The sequence below is a fragment of the Charadrius vociferus genome, unplaced genomic scaffold, assembly GCF_000708025.1.
Source record: "Charadrius vociferus isolate BGI_N301 unplaced genomic scaffold, ASM70802v2 scaffold1084, whole genome shotgun sequence".
Lineage (NCBI taxonomy): Eukaryota > Metazoa > Chordata > Aves > Charadriiformes > Charadriidae > Charadrius > Charadrius vociferus.
The window spans coordinates 43,298-63,642 of record NW_009647974.1 but is presented as its reverse complement, the minus strand read 5'-3'; the positions used below and the strand labels follow the sequence as shown (position 1 = coordinate 63,642).

Below are 20,345 nucleotides of genomic sequence, written 5' to 3'. Positions count from 1 at the left end.
ATGACAGAGAAGGGCCAGAAAGGTGAAACTGGTCATGGCAGCAACGGTGAGAACCAGACCGGTGGCCAGGGTGGCAGTGACCAAGACAACAGTGGGACTGGCAATGTCCATGGCAGCAGCACTGATAGCCAAGGTGGCAGCAGCCCCAGTGCCCAGGGCGGCGGGAACACCGGTACCCAGGTCAGCGGAAATCCCAGTACCCAGGTCAGCAACGGCCCCAGTAGCCAGAGCAGCGGGAGCTCAGGTAGCCAGGTCAGTGGGAAGCCTGGTAACCAGGGCAATGGTGACCAGAGCCAGAGCAACAACCGGGATAGCAGCAACAAGAACGGTGACAACCAGGACAGCAGCAACAGGGTCCAGGATCATAACAGAGACCAGGGCAACAACCAGGGCAACACCACCAACAACAAGGACCAGGATACCAACCAGAACACCGAGAACAATGACCAGGGCTCCGACCAGAACACCAGGAACAATGACCAGGGCACCGACAAGAACAGGGGGAACAATGACCAGAGCACCAACCAGAACACCAGGAACAATGACCAGGGCACCAACCAGAACACTGGGAGCAATGACCAGGGCACTGACAAGAACAGCGGGAACAGTGACCAGGGCACCAACCAGAACAGCGGGAACAGTGACCAGGGCACCAACCAGAACACCGGGAACAATGACCAGGGCACCAACCAGAACACCGGGAACAATGACCAGGGCACCAACCAGAACACCGGGAACAGTGACCAGAGCACCAACCAGAACACTGGGAGCAATGACCAGGGCACCAACCAGAACACCGGGAACAATGACCAGGACACCAACCAGAACACCGGGAACAATGACCAGGGCACCAACCAGAACACCGGGAACAATGACCAGGGCACCAACCAGAACACCGGGAACAGTGACCAGAGCACCAACCAGAACACTGGGAGCAATGACCAGGGCAGCAGCAACGCAGGCCAGAATGGCAAAGGCGAGAACCAGGCCAACAACCAGGGTAATCAAATGGACTCATCAAGAGATAAAAATGCATCACCACAATCAGCTTCCTCTGCTGCTGAGGGCGACAGCTTTTTAGAAGACGAAGAAAGCCCTGTAGAGGAAGAGGATGAGGTTAAAGAAGGCAGCGATATCTCTTCCTTTAATAATATGAGAGAGAAGAGTGTTCCTTCTCTCCCCAGGGACCAGTCGGAGAGCAGCCACTTCTTTGCCTATCTGGTCACCACGGCTATTATCGTTGCTGCCTTATACGTTGCGTATCACAACAAACGCAAGGTGAGTGGCCGTGCTCCTTCCCCAACCTCTCCACATCTCCCCTGTGGTTTAGGAACTTCCTTTCCTCTTGCTGGTCGCTGCTGCAGAGCGGGACATGCTCAGTTGAAGACCTTTCCCCTCGCCCTGACTTTTGTTTCTCACCAGTACCTCCCGCTTGCTGCACGGCCTCAATTTGGTTAATATAAATATTAATTTCTGCCTCAGTCCCAACAGCTTTGGGAGGAGCAGGGGGGGCGTTGTAACTAGGAATGGGGTCAGATCTCTGTGGAAATTGGGTGGCCTGGGCTCTGGTGGTTGTTTTCAGCTGAGAGAAGTGAAAAGGAAAAGATCTATGAAGTTACCCTGCGTTTTCTTGCTGATAATGAGTTTTCTGACATGGGTTGCAGAAGACTTGTCCTTAAATAGTCTTGCGTGGGGGGATGCGGCTCAAATGACCTGTAAAGCTATTTTTGAGGTAGGAGAAAGACAACAAATTAGGCAAACCTCATTAGCGCCTGCTTTCAATCTTAGCTGGGTTTATATATTGGCATTTATTTGTTTTGAGTGCTTTTTCGAATGAAATACGGTCACTAGGAGGAGGGAGGTGAAGCTGGTCTTTGACCCATTAGAAAGTGTCTGCGTTTGGAGTGAGAAAAAGCTTATTTGGTCGTTGCCGTCCCACTTACCTTATCCCTGTTTCTCTCTCCAAAGATCATTGCTTTTGCTCTGGAAGGAAAAAGATCGAAAAGTGGTCGACGACCCAAATCTGGCGATTATCAGAGACTGGATCAAAAGGTAAGATCTACCCGAAACAGGAGCCGGGCAGGCTGGGAGAAGGGCCTGTGGCTACCCTAAATGGGATATATTGGCTTTTGACATCTAGGAATGATCACAAAGCCCCTGCTTGGTTGGTACTGGGAAGCAGATTTTTTAGAAAAAAAACCCCACTCTTGTTCTAGAAACAATTTTGCCTGAAAATGGAAGTGATAATGCTGAGAAATGGGGGCACAGAGCGCTAACAGAGCAGAAGTTTGTGAGTCTCGAGCTCAGGTGTGCTGAAGAATAGTTTGTCACTGATTCAAATGACTTTTTCAATAGAGTTTTTAGCGGGAGAAGTGCTGGATTCGAGGATAATTCCATTCCTCCTTCCCCTTGAAATGTTTTTTCTCCTGTTGTCCTTGGAGTCAGAAGTGTCTGTAGTTGTTTTCTAGAAAGCAAATTTTTAAAAGTTGAAAAAGTGAAGCTGAAATTTAGTCTTCCAGAAGGCTGTCAGCATTTGGGGGATGGCCAGGGTGGCCGTTTTCAAATGCCTTTAGGGATTTTGAGTATAAAACTCAAGGCAGAGCTGTCCTCGGTGTGTTGTCGGCTTTGCAGCGGTGCAGTGCGCCCTCGGGAGTGGAAACTCGGCTTTCTCCCTTCCCCAGTTGCGGCCGTGCCTGGCTGGGGAAGCTGTCTGCGTGCCACCGAGATGATTTGCCTGCCTGAGCCCTCTCTGTTTAGTCTCGCCAATATTTTGGGAATTTGTTTCCCTTGCCAGGAATTCCCTCACTTGTCCCCGAGGCACAGGGGGTGGTGAGAAAGAGCGTGGTTTTTATTTGAAGGCTCATTGGAGATTCTCAGCCCGCTGAGTAGAAAAGCAATGCTGAGCTTTCAAATCGTTTAAACCTTTCTTTTTGCCTTGTCAGATCTAGATTGCTCTTGGATATTCAGTGGAATAATGACGGCTGGTGATGAGAACACGGGGACACCCACCGACTGCCCTGCTGTAGCGCTGCGGGTTGCGGCTGTGCTGCCGCGTTCAGCTTTCAGACAACAGGAAGAAGGGGAAATGCTTTTCGTTTTGCACCTGCACCTTGGTAACATTAAACCTCTCACTTCCTCGAAATGCCTTTCTCCTTTCCAAGCTGCCTGAAGATGAACTCATTTTTCCCCTGGGCCATCTGCCCTCTAGCCCGTGACCCAGGAAAAGCCAGTCCCCAGCACTTGGCAGAACTTTTGTGTCCAAATGAAATGGAATTTGCCATCTACTGTACTGACGTCTCCTCTTGGGGGGGGAGGGAAACCCCCAAAACCCCAATAAATCCGCCTGCGAAATGAGCCATCTGACTCTTCCCCTTCCAGAGTGATAGAGCTGCCTTTGTAACCAGCACAGTCTTGCTCGAAACACAGACATTCTCCTCTTCTGCCTGTTGTATTTGGATGCTAAAATTTGAAGCGTGATTGATTGCACTAGTGATCTGCCAAGGACTCTGATTTGATTTGATGAGTGGATTATTTTTCTCTCTCTGTGATGAAGACAACGTTAGGGTTTATCATCTAGATTCTTCTCTTTCATGCACGTCTTTGGAAACACCGGAGCAGATTTTGGCCCTTGGGTTGGAGCTTAAACTCCCTCCCCTGCATCTTCTGCTCCACGCGGGTCTTTTCCGTCGCAATCCCCAGAGTTCCGATGTTTTGCACTAAAGGTGACGGTTGTGGTTTGACGCTGTGAAGGAGGGCAGCTTAGGCTTAGAAAGCTTCATGCCACATTGCCGACGTGTAGTCGTAGTGGGTTTTGCCTTGCAAGATTGCTTCCCTACCCTTGTAAAACGTAGTTATGTAAAATGTATGGTGATCCCGAAGCGTTTAGGATGAAGGAAACTTGCGGTCTCTTCTTCCAAAGTGTAGTATTGTGGATCTGGTGTATCCAGCTCCGCTCAATGAGCCTCCATTCCTTATAAAGCTCGCCGGGACCGAGCACTCGAGGCGAGGGGGCTGCTCGTCCCCTGGCTTGCACAAGCCTTGGCGACGCCTCTTGCCTTGGGAAACCGTTGTAGCCGGCGGGGCGGGCGCCGTCTCTTCTCCCCATGAGTCACCACAGGGCATCTTCTCCCCGAGGTCACCTCCTGAGCAGGCGGCCGACGTGTGAAAGGGCTCATCCTGCGGTCTGCACAACCTCTTCCTGCTCTTCCACGGCTCCACCGGCTTTGGGGGAGTTTTGTGTGGTTGAATGTAGAAGTGACCGCTGCTTGTCACTGAGCTGGTCGCTTCGGTGTTACTGTGGAGCACTTCAACTCGAGCCTGGGCTGTGCTGCTTGTGTTTGAGGCTGCAAAACACGTTGAGTCAGGAGTTATAGCTGTGAGGTTGTTTTTATTTCTGTAGTTCTACTCCGAAGATGTTTGTTTGAGACGGGCCGTTTCTGACGAGGGCGTGAAGCGCCAGCCCAGCTCGTGCTTTTATTTTTTTCCAATATGGGCAGAAAAAAAATCGCTCTGAGGCATGTAGAGCTCTTCACACGGGGATCCGTCTCCACCCGCAGCTTGTGCCAGCCGCGCCTGAGTCACCCTCTCCGGCCGCTTGCCGACTGACTGCACAGGAAGAATCCCGGCGGGGTGAACTTCCCTCCAGCTGGCTGCGAAAGCCACTTGTGGGATGAGGCCGGCCCTTTTCCGGCCTCCCCGAGGTTGTGAACAATTGGTAATCTGCCCTGCGGTTGCTAAAGATAGTCACATTTGACAAGGACAAAGATGTTTCCTTGTCTGGACATGAGAGCTACAGCTGTATTATTATTTTTTTCCCCTATTTTTCCCCACGTAAGAGGGGAGAAGAGGCTTGACCCCTCTCCTAAAAAAAAAAAAAAAAAAAATTCATTTTTGAGTTGGGTTTGGTTTTTTTTTTTTGCATTTTGCTGGCTGTTCACAAGCACAAAGAGCAGGAGAAAGTCCCGCTCAGCTTTAAATAGCTTTCAAGGTTTCCGTAGTAAACTTTTCTCATGCTGAAAGTACTTGCAGAAGCTGTTTTGGAGAAAGAGAGCGTGAGGTGGAGGGAAGAGAAAGGCAAACAAGTCTGGGAACAGACCCCTTTGAGAGGGGAAAAATGTGCCTTCTGCAAAGGGTGGGAACTCCTGCAACAAGACTCCAGTGTTTCGGAGATGCCGTAGGATAAGTCAGGCCGGCTGTTGTGCGGCTGATTTATGGGCAGGACGCGGGGTGGGAGGTGGTGGCTTTTGTCTAATGAGAACAGAGGGGGGGAGGGAAAAAAAACCCGCATTCCACCATGTGAAATACCGTGTGCTCCTGAGCTGCTCGCTCCTGATTTTTTTAGAGTGTGTGCGCTGTTTTCCTGCTTTGTCGTATTTTTTTTTTTTTTAAATTGAAAACTAATTTACGATAAGTTTTTTTTGCCCCACCATCTGTTTGCTTTTCTAACCCACGAGTTTTTGTTTTTCAAATGCCTTCCGGTCCTCTCGCCTGTTGTATTGGAAATCCCACCTTGTTACCCCCAGTTAGCAATTAACAGCAAGCTGAAGCACGGGAGTTCTTTGGAGAGCAGGACCATTGTACCTCAATTCCTCGACCATCGGGTTGGACCGAGTGTGAGCTCGTTAGTCAGGTTAACGAGGACGTATGGCACGTCCTGGTGGGAGCTGTCGGTTTGCTCGGTGCCCGGCGGGGCTCAGGTGAAACAGAAATGCCCATTTCCCGGGAAGTGCAGGGTTTGGGGAGAGGCAGAGCTCAATCAGGGGGGGATTCCCCCCAAATCTGCCACCCCGCAGTTCCCGAGAGCGGCGTGTTTCTGAATACAGTCGCTGTGATTGTCCGAGCTGCGTGAGACCCCTGGGAATGACTCACCATTTGTTGATTTTTATGGTATTGAAATTTATGCAACGTGTTTCAGACTGGTCAAGGTGCGCGTAACCGTTTGCCTTTGGACACGACATGTTTTTGAATGGATGATATCTGTCGGTACGTAGTGGGTTTTTTGCCCAACGTTACTACTTTTAGGCCAGCTGCCTTGCCGGTTTGAATCAGCAAAGGGTTTGTTTTCTGCTGCAATGAAATGCAAAATGCTTTGAAGGATCTGAATTTTTCTATTTCTTTGTATTTTTTTTTCCCTCTGCGGTGAAGTCAATAAATGGATTTAAGAACAATAAATAAGGCGCTTTCACTTCTTTTTTTTTTTTTTTTTTGTGCGTCTTCTTTTCACGGTCTCCTTTGAAACCTGGCAACAGCGGTGCGGGTTAGTTCCTCTTTACGCGAGAGAAAAATAACGGTTTTACCAAAACCAAGAGCCTGAGCCCAGCGGTTTGCGTTCCGAGCTTTGTGTGCTCGATTTGCACCTGCAAACTCCTTCCTCTCCTGACCGACGAACCCTGCAGCCGGATGGAGCCGAGACGGGTTTCAGCCTGGAGCGGATTTGAAAGGTTTTCAGTCTGCTTCGCCATCACCCTGTGCTCGCAACGCCGTTCCTCTTCACCGGCCCCTCGTGGACTCGGTAATGAGCGGGGTTATTTAGGTCCTGACCTCAGGATAAGAGTTTAAACTGCTCTTAAGAGAGCTCAGCTGTGCATCTGTGCTGCTGTATTTCTGTTTCCACCCACAGGGAGGCTCTGAGGAGGACGCAGATCCCAGCAGCTGAGATGGGGAAGACTGGGAGAGACTGGAAAAGCGAGAGCTTGGTGATGTCCCCCCACGGCGAGAGCAGCTTGCGTGGGACGCTGCTGCCCCACCAGCCCCGGGAAGGGGAAGCGAAGGTGCCGCGATGGTTGAGGGCGCTTCTGGGTAGCATCTGCTGCTGCTTCCTGCAGTAAATGGAGGAAACTTTCTCCTTTCCCCCACTTTTTCCCTAAAAGGAGAAAAATCCGCCCTCTGACGCTCTCCTCCAGCTTGGCTGGACACCAGCTGCCTGGCCGTGAGCGCGGAGGACGGGCAAGGACAAAGGCAGGGCCACTTGTTTTCCTCTTTGATGGGGTTGCTGTGAGCTCGGGGGAGGAAAAAAAAAAGGTGGAAATGGGGGATCAAACTGAAAATTCTCTGTTCCTCTGCACATGGGGTCCAAGTTTTCCTACGAGGAGATCAGAGCACCACTCTGCTGCCTGTCTTTAGGGCGATTTTTGGAAGAAACAAGGATTACTGAATTGTGCTCCAGGAGCTTTTTAAACTTCTTGCCCGCTTCTGCCCGGGTTTGAGAGTGCTGTAAAGGTCTCAAAACTATCTTATTCCTACAGGTAGAGCGAATGTGGTGGGGAGGGCGCAACCCTGCGGGTCCCTCAAGGGAGAGAGGCAGCGGCGTAAGCATTCCATCCCGCGTGCCAGGACGCGGTGAGTGCCGAGCGCGGGTTGTCTTGGGGCAGCTGCACCCCACGCCTCCCCGTGAGTCAAAGTCCAGGAGCGGTGGTGTGGAAGGAAAAAAAATAAAAGCTAAATGAAACCAAAATTATTTGCCGGCAGGGTTGGGCTCTGCTTATCGGAGCTGAATTGCTCAGGGCAACACTGAGAAATAGCGATAGGGCCAGAGTTTACGCGAGAGGCGCTTAGGGTGGAGGCGGCGCAGGTTCGATGCGCGAGCACAGGGTGAAACTCTGCCTGCAGCGCCCTCGGAGGTCGTGGCCCCGTCACCCTCCTCCCACTCTGGGGACGGGTCCCCTGTCTCGCCGACCAGCGACATCCCCGTGTTGGCACAGGAGCCGTTCAGGCTTTTTTATTGATGTGGCTTTTGTGTTTGTTCTTGATACCAAAGAGACCACGGGGAGGAGAGGAGCTTGAGCAGACACATCAGGTCCGCGAGGTGTCCCAGCCCCTCCCCTCGCATCCCGCCGCAGCTTTTCCCCTCTCTCCCTTTGCTCACTGAAGAAGGAAGCTCGCAAAGACCCCGTTATCCGTTGTGAATTCTAAGAACTAACTTCACCAAGTGCTCCCAGATCCACTCCCTCACTTCTGCTGATCCACTGCAGAAGTGGATTCTGAAGATTCACTTCTCACTTCCACTCTTCTAAGGTCCCAACTTAACCCACCAACCTGCAAACCCTGCTATATTTTTTTTTTAATATTATTTTTTTAAAGCCTTGAATCCCTGAGCAGCCTCCTGAGCAAACAGCTCGAACACGAGGTGATCGTTACAGCCGTGTTGTCGTTAAGGGTAGGGCACCGGCCAGGTAAACACACCACCTTTGCCTCTGTAAGGCAAAAGTCCGCAACCTGTGCAGGTTTATTTAGATTTAAAATAAAAAAAAAAACCAAACCCAACAACAAAATGGGTGAGATTGTATTTGTAAGGTCGGAGCTCTTCCGTGGAAGAAAATCAGGGGGAGACGCAGGTGTGTGTCCCCCTGCGGAGCTGTGGGTGACTGTGGCGTGGGGGTGTCTGGGTGTCACTGTGCCCTCCTCTGCTTGAATCGGATCTTTCTGCTCCGCAGAAGGTCCCGTGGGCAGCCATGCCCCAGCTGCGCTTGGCTTGTTAAAACCTTTCCCCGCGTAGGAGCCCCTCTCCAGGGCTCCCCGGTTGAGCCGGTCACCTTTCCAGATGGATTTTCTCTTGGTTTTCTTGTCGCTTCTCCTTTTTTTTCTCCATGCGACAGGGGACTTGTTGCAGCCAAGGTGCTGCTCTTCACCCCCCGCAGCGCTTTCCTGCAGAACCAACAGCTCTCAAACACCGCCTGCCTCCTCCGCCGTGGGCGCCGAGAAGGGGAAGACCTCCTGCAGCAGGTTGGTGACGAAGCAGGGCATCTCCTTGCAGCCCTCGTAGGTGCCCCTGGCCTGGCAGTAGAAGGCCACCTCCCAATTAATGCGGGTCATGAGGCGGTTGAGGGCCAAGTGACGTTCCTCCCCCTCCAGGACCTTGAGCAGGGCCTGGAGGAACATGGATCCGGAGATGTTGAGGAAGGCCACGTAGCCTGCGGAGCGCAAAGGAAGGAGAGCGACGTCGGCTGTGCCGTGGCCCTGTGATGACAGCGTTTCCGAGACAAAATCGGTGTGTTGGGGTCTGTCCCTTACCTGGGCTGCAGGCGAACATCACAACGGTCTGGGGAGGGATGGAGAGGTAGTCTGAAAAGCCGTCTGGCTCGCGCACTCCGCTGTCGCACTCCACAACCACCCCCTGGTCGAATTCATGCCCCCGGCAAGCCTGCGGGCAGAACGGCTGTCATGAGCTTCCCCCAGCTCTGCTCTCTCCCTTTTGCCCCTTTTCAGGGCAAACCTAAAGCTCCTGGTGGCTCCCTGGGGACCTGTGCCCCCTGCACCCCACCCCGGGCTGCAGAGTCCCCTCCCCGAGTCCCACAGCCCCACACGGTTCCTCTTCCATCTCCATCCCCTTCCCATCTCAGCCATCGAGCGTCCTCTTCCCTCCTCAGCCATCGCAGCTCGGCTTTGCCCGGTCTCTCTTCCCGACGAGCCGGGAGATGGGGCTCCCTCCTCTCTTCCCTCCGCGTTTCTCCCCAGCCCGGTTCCCCTCCCCTCCGCGGTAAATGCGGTGCTGCCCGTGCAAACCCACCAACGCGCCTGGAAACGCAAGAGTCCGCTGGGAAAGAGGATTCCCTTTGGAGTGCAGCCCGGTTCGTGCAGGGTCCTTTATTCTACGTGATGGTTTGGTCTTTCTCGCAGGGACGGAGTGCCGGACTGGTGCCAGGAAGGCGCCGGAGAGGGATTGGAGCTCTGAGGGCACCTTTCCCCACTACCTGGAGCCACCTCTGCTGGCACGTGTTGGTCGGGACCGGATCAAATGACAGAGGTGGACATCTCCCAGCGTTAGGGGAAGGGGGAGCATCCCCTCACCCGCCAAACGCCAGCGGGAAATCCTCCCTCGGGACGCAGAAATGCCCACAAACGGGCTGCAACCCCCACCCCTGGCACTGAACAGCCCGGAGAGGTGGACAGAGGCCACCGGGAGCTGTGGGGACCGATGGGGGAAGCAGCCCTTCCCTTCCAACCCTCAGCCCTGCGGTGTCTGCTCTACGAGGACAGCGTTCGCCCGCACCAGCACCAGCTTTGCCCGCTGACGGAGGTGCCCGGACCCGTCTGTCGGCTTGGCTGGGGGGATGTCCCCGGCTGTCACCGCTCCCTGAACAGTGGCCAAGCCCTTCGCCAGAAGGAAACGAACGCCGCGAGTGATTCATACTCGCTTTCGGGCAAAAATATTTCTGTCGATTTGCATAATGTTCGCAGAGCTCGCACTATCTGCTGGTTTCCATCCAGCTGCTGGATTATTTGTTTGTTCAGTGAGCTCATCCTCCCTGTCAGATTGGCGGTTAAAGCGTACTTCCAGGGCTCTTTTCCTGCAAGAGCATGTTCAACCTCTGCCCCCACCCCCTACCCCGTGAGCTTTATTTTTTGCCCTATTCCATCACCAGTTCACAGCTGGGCTTCTCCCAGCCCTTCCCCCAGGAATTTGCTCTGCCCCAACGTCATGGGGATGGGATTTGAAGGCAGCTTTTACTCGTTCATCTCTATCCCGGTGGTGTCTGGGAGGATATATTTGATCCCAGCAGCGTCACGTATCGTGGCAAAGAATTTGGTTTAAGCCCAGGTAGTCCAGAGGGTGCGAACCACTGTCTGGAGACACTGGGAAAAGACCTTCCTGAAGAAGGGACACAGGTGTGGGTGATGAGAGGCTGGGAGAGGAGTGTTTGCAGGGAGCAAAGAAACCTCAAAATCGGAGAAAGCATGAAAAAAAGAGGGATGGAGGGTTGTGGGGGGAAGCTGGGGAGCGACGAAAGGATGGAGCTCCGCGATTAAAACACCTTATACTGGCAGCGACCTTAAGCCTTGTGCTTGTGCCAGTCTTAATTCTGCGCAAACATAGCAAAAAGGGGATCAAATTGTCATCCAGCGGCTGTGTTACCTGGATAAAGAAGATTTTGGGGATTTTGGTGAGCGCCGGGCACTTCTTTGAGGATAAAATCTGGAAAATGCGGGTCAGTTTAACCGGCTTCGAGTCACAACCGAATATGACCCCCTCCTCTCCATGGCTGGAGATGATGCTCACAAAATACTCCCCGTGTTCGCAGCAGCACTCTGCAACGACATGGCCGGACCGATGCCATCGCGCCTGGGCTCAGGGTGTCACGGAGGTGGGGAAATGGGGGAGCACCGAGGTTTAGGGGCTGGTGGGGAGCCGCGTACCTTGCTGATAAAGGTCTTCTATCTCCTTGGCTGTCTTGTTGTGCATCAGCTTCACCTCGTAGTTGAGCCGGGAGAGCGTGGTGGAAAGCTTCTCCGCTTCCCTCTTGGCTCCGTTCCGGGTGCCCAACGTCACGTCACCATCGCTGCTGCGGAAATCGGTGTTGACGATGACAAGAGCCCGGCTTTGCCTCGGCTGGGACATGCTGGGATGTCTCCTGGGAGAAGGAGGTGGCCTCCAAACCCCCACCACTGCGCCGGTGGAGAGCTCGTGCTTTGTCTAGCGGTGTGTGCTCCTACGGGAAGTCCGGGAGAGCGTATCCTGGCTGACTCAGCACCGGGGCAGCAGCTGATCTTCGAGGGCAATGTCCTGTCACCTGCCGAGGGAGCGAGGTGGCACCTGGGCAGGACTCATGAGGGCGGGAGAGGACCACGGCTCGTCCCTGGCTCCGGCTGGGCTGGCACCCTCCCGCCTGGAGCTTATGGGGCATAAATGGGGAGGGGAGAAAAAAAGGAGGATTTTTTTTCCCCTCCAAGGGGATGGTGGAGGGATGGAGAGGGCTGGGGGATGAAAACGCCTCCATCACGGGAAGCACCAGGAGCAGCCCGGCCATCCCTCCGTGCCTCTTCCCGTGTCTGATTTTGTGTTTCCCCCAAAAGCCGGGCAGCTCCTGCTTCCCGCTGCTGAGCGCGGGGAACGCGGCCCCTTCCAGCTGCCCCCGAGACCTCCTCGCGGGGCTTTTTGACCAGTCCTGCTTATCGCCTCACCCTGCCTGCTCCCAGCGAGGCAGTAGCCACCCTCCAGCCGGCTTCACCCGCTGGGGGAACACATTTATGGCCCTCCTGCAATGATTCCTCCCCAAAAAGCAGTCCGCGCTGGGGCAGGACAAGCCCCCCATGACACGCTCTCGCAAGGAGGGGTCTCACCAACCCTCTCTCCTTCCCCTTTTCCCCGACTTGCTGACCCGGAGTGTCGAAATGCCGCCCTCTGACCTCAGCCCACGTGTCATCCTGCATCATGAGGCGTGAGTCACAAGATGCTGGTTCTTATTTTATTTATTTCTGGTCTCACGCGCTTCCCTTCCCGCTTGGAGAGGGCTTTGATCGCGTTCCCAAGCTTTTCCCGGCAGGCAGGACTTGTTTCTTTGCTTAAAGGAGCGGGTGTTTGCACCATCGCGTGTCTCTGGGCGATGGGGGTAGAGCAGCACCAAAATATGGGCGGCACGGCGGGGTCGAGGGGCTGCGGCGCTGCAGAGTGCGCCGGCCCCGCTGCTCCACTGTGGGGAAGGCATGACATCGGAAGCACCGTTCAGCAAGCAAGCACTGCTAATTTAAGCCTGGCTTAAATTAAAATCCGCCCTGCATGGATTGTGGAGTGATGGGGCGAGGGGGAGCAGTTTGACACTGAAAGAGGGGAGATATGGGGAAGAAATTCTTTGCTGTGCGGGTGGTGATCCCCTGGGGCAGGTTGCCCCGAGAAGCTGTGGCTACCCCATCCCTGGAGGTGTTCAAGGCCAGGTTGGACGGGGCTTGGAGCAACCTGGGCTGGTGGGAGGTGTCCCTGCCCAGGGCAGGGGGTGGCACTGGGTGGTCTTCAAGGTCTCTTCCAACCTAAACCGTTCTGTGGTTCTGTAATTTGCGCCTGGCCTTGGCATGCCAGAAGGACCTGCTTACCCCACCGCCCCGTTGAGCCAGGAGCCGGTTCCTTCTTAAAGGATCAACTCCATGAGCCTCTCCTGGGCACCTTCATGAAAACGTGGCGATGGGGCTCAGGTTGGCGTGATTTCCCCTTGTTTAATTGCAGCTGGTGCCCGTCCTGCAGCTGGCAGGGGTTCACCAAACCTGCCTGACACTGCCTGGACAAGCCTGTGCATGGTCCCGTCTCGGGGAGGTGCTGCCTCCTCTGCCTCCGCAACCCCTGGGGCTTCTGAGTCCCACCTGGAGCTTTAGGAGCCCAGTGAAGCTTTAGGAGCCCAACTGGGCACCAAAGATGCCATCTCAAGGGGGGAAAGCATCCCGTGAGGGCTCCCCTTGTCCCAGCAGGTCTGGGGGCTGCAGAGTTGATGCTCTTCTGCTGGTCCACACGGCTCTCGCACACTGGTGGGCATCAAGCGACCCTTGGGTGTCGCTGGTAGAAGCGGTTGGATCTTGCCTTCTGGTGCAGCCTGGTTGTTGGGGTTGCCTTGACTTCTCTCCTGGCCGCTGCTGCACGTGGCGGCTCTTGGAGCCCCTCTTCCTGACATGGGGAGAAGGGGGTTGCCCTCAAAAGAGCGGCCAGGGATCAGCGTTGGCTTTTACTCGCTAGCGGTGGAGGTCGTGGTGGAAGGAGGTGAGCTCTTGGTGGGTAGGGTCTGAGGGAAGCTGGCTGGAAAGTAGGAATGGCATCTTCCTGGGCTGTAATCCTTTGATGTTGCATTAGAGAAGGTTGTGATATGGGTGACTGACAGCTGAAAATAGGGCACGGGGAGGGTGAGGCAGCGGGCCGGGGAGAAAGGGAGGTCCTGGCAGGTGGGACAGCAGGCGTTAGTCCCTCTTCTTAGAGTTGGTGGCCTGCGTGCGCTTTTTCAGCTTCACCAGGTCAACGTAGAGATTGCGCTTGAGGACGGCGCTGGCGCAGATGAGGGCTCCTTGCAGGGCTCCCATGAAGCCCCCTAGGCACAAATCCTGCCCTGGAAGAGAGCAGGAGGTGGCGATGGCAGCAGCCGTGGTCAACCCCGTGAGCAGCCCATGCTCTCTGTCCCCAACTTACCATCAGTGCTCTCTTGGACATCACCATCCCCAACTACCTTTCCCACCTTCCAGCTGCCATCCCTTGGGTTTGAACCCAAAAAAACCCTCCCTGTTTGACCCCTTCCTCCTCCCCAGCAGGGAAAGGACCTCATCCTGCCCAGCTACAGGGCAAGGAAACCACGTCCAGGAGCTGGAGGAGGCACAGCCCTTTCCTCCTCCCGTTGGGACCATGCAACTCCATTTTGACGTGCTCCAGCGGCTCTTGCATCACCCCATGGCACGGCAGCAGCTTGTCCCCTTATTTCATGGAAGGTTTTTCTCCCCCCTAATCCTGCTTCCCCAGAGGTGTCCTCATCTGGGAACAAGGTGTCTGGGTGGTGGCTGTGGTACCTGTCAGGTAGAGGTTGGGGACGGCTGTCTGCGCCCTCACAGTGGCAATGGCTTCGGCTTGCAGGCGGGCGATGTTGTGGTCCATGCCGTAGATCTCCCCCTTGGGGCTGGCGATGTAGTGCTGGTTGGTGAGGGGCGTCCCACCGGAGATGTACTCGATCTGGGGGTGAAGGGGACAAGGTGGTCTGTGAGGGTTAGGCGTGATGGTATGGAGTGTCTCCAGAAAGCTATTTTCATGGGGTACGGGTGGGGACAGGTTTGCTTGCAGACCCTTGGGTGGTGGTTCTGGCCAAGTTTGGTCCCAGGATGGTCCTGGAGGACCGTCATCCCCCCACCTTGCGTGGTCAGGCGGCAGTGGCAACAGGTTGGTGCCACGCTGCCCAGTGGGACCTCATGTCCAGCAGACCCAGACCCAGCTCCTACGTTTGCAGGGTGGGTCTGGGTAGACAGGACCCAGAAGAGGAGCTGGAAGACCCCCGAACCCCAGGTTTCCTCACCCTGTCCTCGATGCGAGGGTAGAGCTTGAAGACAGCCTGCATGATGGCGTCCACAAAGGTCTTCTTCAGCTCCTCATAATCATCTCCCCGCTTATTGACCTGCTTGTCCTTCCACTCCTCAAACCACTCATATTTGGCGAAAGTCACGATGGCCATCGTGGATTTACCTGCAGCAGAATGAGGTTGGGGTGGTTGTCCTTCTGCCCACCCTCATGCCACCATTTCGCTGCCGCAAACCCAACCCTCCCCACACAAACACCTGGGATGGCTCCAGGTTTTTGTAGTCCCATATCCTTTGTCCAGTTATCTTGAAGACCACTTCCCATGAGCAACCTGCTCGGCAGCTTTGACCATGGCTATTTGAGGAGAAACTCCTTGTTTGCAGTCATCAAACAAACCAAACCCCAGCAAGAGTTTTCAAGCCACTCCCAAGCATGTGTGGTTGGGCTTCAGCCGTTACCTGGGTGCCTCATTTCCCAGGTGGGGTCCTTGGTCGATGGGCAGGTGACAAACAGGAGGGGGATGTTCTTGGCGGCTTCTTCTCTAGAAGAAGCCAAGTAGCGATTCGTTCTGCAGAGAGACGCGAGGGTTCAAGGTGGGTTTTGGTGAAAACCTTGACCTGAATACTGTGTTATAGCCGAATGCCCACAGGGCCCAAGAGCATTTTCTGAGTCACCCCCCAGGAATTCATCTCCTTATGCTTAATGAAGCACATCTAAGGTGAAGCCAAACCTACATTTCATCCAGGTCATTTCCTGAGTACATGAAGTAGTTGGTGGGCTCCAGCCCCAGCTCTTCCCTGGAGCCGTTAAGACCTACGAAGACGGTGAAACCCCCTTCACCATGTGTCGCCATGCGAAGCTGAGACTGGATCTCTGCGAGAGGGAGGGAAGAAGGAGGAAAATTAATATTTTCTGGGATCCTCAGCTACAGACAAGTGGTTTCTCCTAGGAGGAGTCCCACTCATTGCTCCCACGTTGACCTGTAAAGCTGATTTATTTTGGAACGTCCCATGTGTGCTCAAGGGGTGGGACAGCAACTCCTGCAAACTGTAAGGCAGGCAGCAGCGCTGCCGTTTCCTAGAGGGGAACCCCGTAGGGTACCCGTGGCTTCAGCTTTTGCTCTATTTAATGACCTTCTGGAATTTAAACGCGCTCCTGCTCTGCAAAGGTTGAATGGTTCTAGACCAGGATGATGTCGCCCAGAAAGCTTCCCACCAGATCATGCCCCCTTCCCCCCAACCATGCCCCTCTTTCCACCCAACCATGCCCCTCTTCCCACCCAACCATGTCTCCTTCCACCCAGCTGTGCCACCTTCCCCACCAACCATGCCCCTTCCCACCAGACCATGCCCGTCTTCCCACCCAATCATCCCCCTTCCCCCCAACCGTGTCCCCTTCTCCCCAACCGTGTCCCCTTCTCCCCAACCGTGTCCCCTTCCCACCCAACCGTGCCCCTTCCCACCAGACCATGCCCTCTTCCACCCAACCGTGCCCCTCTTCCCACCCAACCGTGTCCCCTTCTCCCCAACCGTGTCCCCTTCCCACCCAACCGTACTCCTTCCCACCCAACCATGTCCCCTTCTCCCCAGCCGTGTCCCCTTCCCACCCAACCATCCCCCTTCCCTCCAAAAGTTTCCCCTTCCCACCCAACCGTGTCCCCTTCCCACCTAACCGTGCTCCTTCCAAAGCAGCAAGAAGGTTTTGTGGCAGCGCTAAACCCAACTTAAAGTAGACATTTCACCAACGAGTGACACTCGTTTGGTGAAGTGATCGTTTCACCGTGAGTTTTGGGGCACTACACTGTGGTTTTTAGGGAGACCGAGCAGCAAGCCGGAGCTTTGTCAACCGCATGGCCCGTTTTGGCAAATTAATTTAGGCTTGATTAAAAACCCTGCGAAGGAATCTATGGCCAGGGATGGTGTTTTGGATGCTGCAACGTGAATGACAGAGTTTTGGCGATGTCTAAGAAATAATTATAAAGAAACTGCTTTCTGGTGTGGCTTGGAGGGGGATTAATGCCATAACCCCGATGAAACCCAACACTGCTGTGTTTTACCAGGCAACGCCCGCGCCTCCGCCGGCAGCAGCCGTTCGTAGGTGTTGAAGATCCCAGCGTCCGAAATGATGATGGGAGCGAAGATGTTCACCAAATCTTGGCCTTTCTTGACGCTCACGCCTGGAAGGGAAAGACCAGGGAGGGGAAGGAACAGCTCTGGTTAAAAGCGACGCCGTGGTGGGGAGAAGCCGCGTGTGCCCCGTCCCGTGCCGGCGCTCACCGCAGGCTTTGCCTTGGGAGTCCAGCAGGATGCTCTGCACCGGCGCCTTTCCCAACACGTCACCTCCGGATTTCCGGATAACGGGAACAGTGTGGAAAACGATTTCCCCGGCTCCCCCTTTTGGGTACCACGCGCCGTGAAGGAAGTGGTTCACCAGGATGCTGTGCATGGAGAAGCTGGCCTTGGAGGGGACCACGCCTGGAAAACAAAACGGGCAGCGTAAGGTCAATTTTGTGTCGAAATGTGGTTTTGTGGCTTATTCTGAGGTTTTTAGGGTGAGGAACGCCCTGTCTGGATGCAACGCTGGAAGGAAGGCAGGCAGTGGATGAGAAATGATGGGTCATTGGTCCCCGGCGGAGCATGGAGGGTGTTGGATGTGGGTGGCCCTGTGGCTCTTTCGCAACTGAACCGGATGAGTTGTGGTGGGGTGGGGGAACCGTGAGCAAATCTCCGGGGCGAAGGGAATGGGGCGGTGGGTGCCAGCGCGAGGGTACGGGTGGGGAGATGTTCCCTTGTGGAAGAGGAGCGATGCTGTGGCGCCGCGCAGCCCGAGTACACGGAGTGAAAGAGTTGGAAACGAAAAACGGGGACACCCTCCCGCTGTCTTTGGGATGAGGACACTCTCGGAGGTGGTTTTATTTGCTTCTGAAGGGTTTAACTTCACCTCCGGGTCGCCTTGGCCACCTACCGTAGGTGGGGAAGATGTAGCTGAAGACAGCTCTCAGCTCCTGGTTGGCGGTGAGACCTTCCACCACCTCCTTCAGGCTGCACGACGCCAACCGGCAGAAGGGGCTGAGCCGCGGCAGCAGCCCCGAGCGGCACAGCAGAGTGGCCACCGCCCGGGGGATCATCTTCAAGACGCCCACCAGCACCGTCCCCCTGCCCACGCTCTGCGGGGGGAGACCGTTCCTGAGCATCCACTGCGGACAACCCAACGTGCCCCAAAAAATACTCAAAAGAAGCTATTTTTCCCCCCATAAATTCACCGCTTGGCTGACGGCTTCTAAGCGCCGCGTCCCGGGGAGCTGCGGGTAAGGGGAGAGTTCTCCCCCACCCCCCCCCCCATTTTTTTGCTGAGCATCACCCCATGATGCCCGGAGGTGGGTGTCTGGGCTTGGGGGCGGGGGGTGCCCCATCACATCCCCCATGAAAAAAACCTCCAGTTTTTTTGGGGGCAGAAAATGGAGATTTTTGGGGACACGTTTCTCACCGCGTTCGGGGCGGGTTGTTGCCACGCCGGTGGGGAATATTCTTTTTTACCTTCACCAACCGCTCAAACTCATTGATAGCAGTTTCCTCCCCGGGAAACTGCTCTTTCAATCTCCGGAAATATTCCTCTTTGCCAGAATGGATGCGATACGTCCTGTGGCGGTCGGCTTCGCCCAAAATCACGGCGTCATAGACGGCTGGCAGCCGAGCCCACTCCAGCTGCCCCTCCGTCAACTGGTCCACCATGAAGCGCGTGATGGAGCCCTCCTGCATCTGCCCCACATAGTGAATACCTGCAAGGTGGGGTTTTAATTTATTTTGGATTTATTTGGGGGGATTTTCCCCTTTATTTACATCCCACTGGGATGCACGGCACGCCCCCGCAAGCGGCTCTGTATTGAGGGAAAAGGGAAAAACTTCCCTTTCCAGGTTGAAGGGAAAACCGTGCGCTCGCCGCCGAGTTTTTAAGCAGTTTTTTAAGGAATTTTGTCACCCGTTGGTTTGGATTTTTTTTTAATTTTTGCCTTTGGCTACGCCTGTAAATAATTAATCCCCGGGCAGCTCAAGGGACGGAGGGAGCCGGACTTTGTCTCGCTGGAAGGAGATGTGCCCCGAGATGACATTCCCCCCCCACCAACACCCTGGCGGGGAATTCTATAGGGGGAATTTGATGGGGTCAGAGCTGGATTTGGGGGAATTTTATGGGTTTTTTGGTGTTTTGACAAGGCAGCACCCCATCCCTCAGCAGGAGGATTTTTCAGGAGGGAGGGAGGGCTGTGCCATACCGCGGCGCTCATGCAGAAAACACACTTGTGTAACGCAGGGCGGGTGCTGGGGACGCCCATCTCTGGGTGCCCACGGATGTCATCCCCCTCCCCCCCCAAAAAATGAGCCCGGGGGTGAACGTGGGACCCCCAAATGCCGTCGGGGACCGTACCGGTGTCGAACTCGAAGCCCTTCTCGGTGAAAGTGTGGCAGCAGCCCCCCAGCTTGCCGTGCTGCTCCAGCACCAGCACCCGCTTGCCCGCCTTGGCCAGCAGCGCCGCAGCCCCCAGGCCCCCGATGCCGCTGCCCACCACGATGGCGTCCAACCCCTCGGGGACTTTATCTGCCGAGAAAACTGCGGGGAAGGGGCGGGGGGTGACATCGTCAGGGGAGGGATGTGGCACACAACCACACCACACCACCCCCCCAGCCTCAACTGGGCACACGGTACACAGTGGGTGACCCCAAAATGGTGTGGGGGGTGTGATGTCACCCCAGTAGGGTGATGGTACCTGGCGGGGTGGTGGCACATCGCTGGGTGGTGGCACACCAAGGGGACATGCCACTTTGGGGGGGGTTGTGCTGCTCCAGGGGGAGATGCCACCCCAAAGGGGTGACACCACCCTGGGGGGTGATGCCATGCCAGGGGATGATGCCACCCCGGTGGGCGATGCCACCTTGGGGGGGTCATGCTGGCCCAGGGGGTGATGCCACCTCACCAGGCAATGTCACACGGGGGGGAGATGCCACCCTGGGGGGGCGTCACACAGCCCCATGGGATGATGCCATGCTGGGGGGGAAGATGCCACCCTACAGGGGTGACACCACCCAGGGGGGTGATGCCACCTCACTGGGCAATGCCATCCTGGGGGGGACAATGCTGGCCCAGGGGGTGATGCCACCACGGTGGGCGATGCCACCCTACAGGGGTGACACCACCCTGGGGGGGTGATGCTATGCCCAAGGGTGATGCCACCTAGCTGGGCAATGTCGCACTGGGGGGAGATGCCACCCTGGGGGGGGGTCACACAGCCCCATGGGGTGATGCCATGCTGTGGGGGGAGATGCCACCCCAGGGGGGTGATGCCACCTTGCTGAGCGATGTCACACTGGTGGGAAATGCCACTCTGGGGGGGTCATACAGTGCCAGGGGGATGCCACACAGAGGGGAGATGCCACTTTGGGGAGGGGGTCATTCCGCTCCAGGGGGTGACACCACCATGGGGAGGTTGATGCCACCCCGGGGGAAATGCTTCATTGGGGAGGGGGATGGGGATGTCACCTCAACGGGTGATGCCACCTCACCAGGCGATGCCACAGCAGGGGGAGATGGCACTGTGACGGAG

General features: G+C 55.5%; 3 protein-coding genes across 3 annotated transcripts; 1 reads left to right on the top strand and 2 right to left on the bottom strand.

The window, feature by feature from the left end:
- On the top strand, positions 1–6,655 carry TGOLN2 (trans-golgi network protein 2). Its single transcript, XM_009883455.1, has 3 exons — positions 1–1,278; positions 1,969–2,052; positions 6,620–6,655. The coding sequence occupies exons 1-3, from the start codon at positions 1–3 to the stop codon at positions 6,653–6,655; spliced, it is 1,398 nt and encodes a 465-aa protein (XP_009881757.1).
- Positions 6,656–8,661: 2,006 nt separating this feature from the next.
- LOC104285061 (caspase-3-like) lies at positions 8,662–11,335 on the bottom strand. Its single transcript, XM_009883454.1, has 4 exons — positions 11,134–11,335; positions 10,853–11,025; positions 9,010–9,139; positions 8,662–8,909 (listed from the first exon to the last, which is right to left on the bottom strand). Exons 1-4 carry the CDS (start codon positions 11,333–11,335, stop codon positions 8,662–8,664), a joined length of 753 nt encoding a protein of 250 aa, XP_009881756.1.
- Positions 11,336–13,653: 2,318 nt separating this feature from the next.
- Positions 13,654–19,560, bottom strand: RETSAT (retinol saturase (all-trans-retinol 13,14-reductase)). The gene is made up of 11 exons (XM_009883453.1): positions 19,512–19,560; positions 19,172–19,354; positions 18,286–18,527; positions 17,714–17,915; positions 17,026–17,223; positions 16,806–16,925; positions 15,484–15,622; positions 15,208–15,317; positions 14,748–14,914; positions 14,251–14,410; positions 13,654–13,799 (listed from the first exon to the last, which is right to left on the bottom strand). Exons 1-11 carry the CDS (start codon positions 19,558–19,560, stop codon positions 13,654–13,656), a joined length of 1,716 nt encoding a protein of 571 aa, XP_009881755.1.
- Positions 19,561–20,345: the final 785 nt, after the last annotated feature.

Bases quoted from the DNA above. Each gene is read 5' to 3' on its own strand.
- TGOLN2 (XM_009883455.1), top strand. From the start codon at position 1: ATGACAGAGAAGGGCCAGAAAGGTGAAACTGGTCATGGCAGCAACGGT. The intron at 1,279-1,968 runs GTGAGTGGCCGT...CTCTCTCCAAAG, and splicing joins CGTATCACAACAAACGCAAG to ATCATTGCTTTTGCTCTGGA. The intron at 2,053-6,619 runs GTAAGATCTACC...TTCCACCCACAG, and splicing joins ATCAGAGACTGGATCAAAAG to GGAGGCTCTGAGGAGGACGC.
- LOC104285061 (XM_009883454.1), bottom strand. From the start codon at position 11,335: ATGTCCCAGCCGAGGCAAAGCCGGGCTCTTGTCATCGTCAACACCGAT. The intron at 11,026-11,133 runs GTACGCGGCTCC...ATGTCGTTGCAG, and splicing joins AGAAGACCTTTATCAGCAAG to AGTGCTGCTGCGAACACGGG. The intron at 8,910-9,009 runs GTAAGGGACAGA...TGCGCTCCGCAG, and splicing joins GATGTTCGCCTGCAGCCCAG to GCTACGTGGCCTTCCTCAAC.
- RETSAT (XM_009883453.1), bottom strand. From the start codon at position 19,560: ATGTCCCCTTGGTGTGCCACCACCCAGCGATGTGCCACCACCCCGCCA. The intron at 18,528-19,171 runs GTACGGTCCCCG...CCCACCTTGCAG, and splicing joins GGGCTTCGAGTTCGACACCG to GTATTCACTATGTGGGGCAG. The intron at 14,411-14,747 runs GTGAGGAAACCT...CTTCACCCCCAG, and splicing joins ACCCTCGCATCGAGGACAGG to ATCGAGTACATCTCCGGTGG.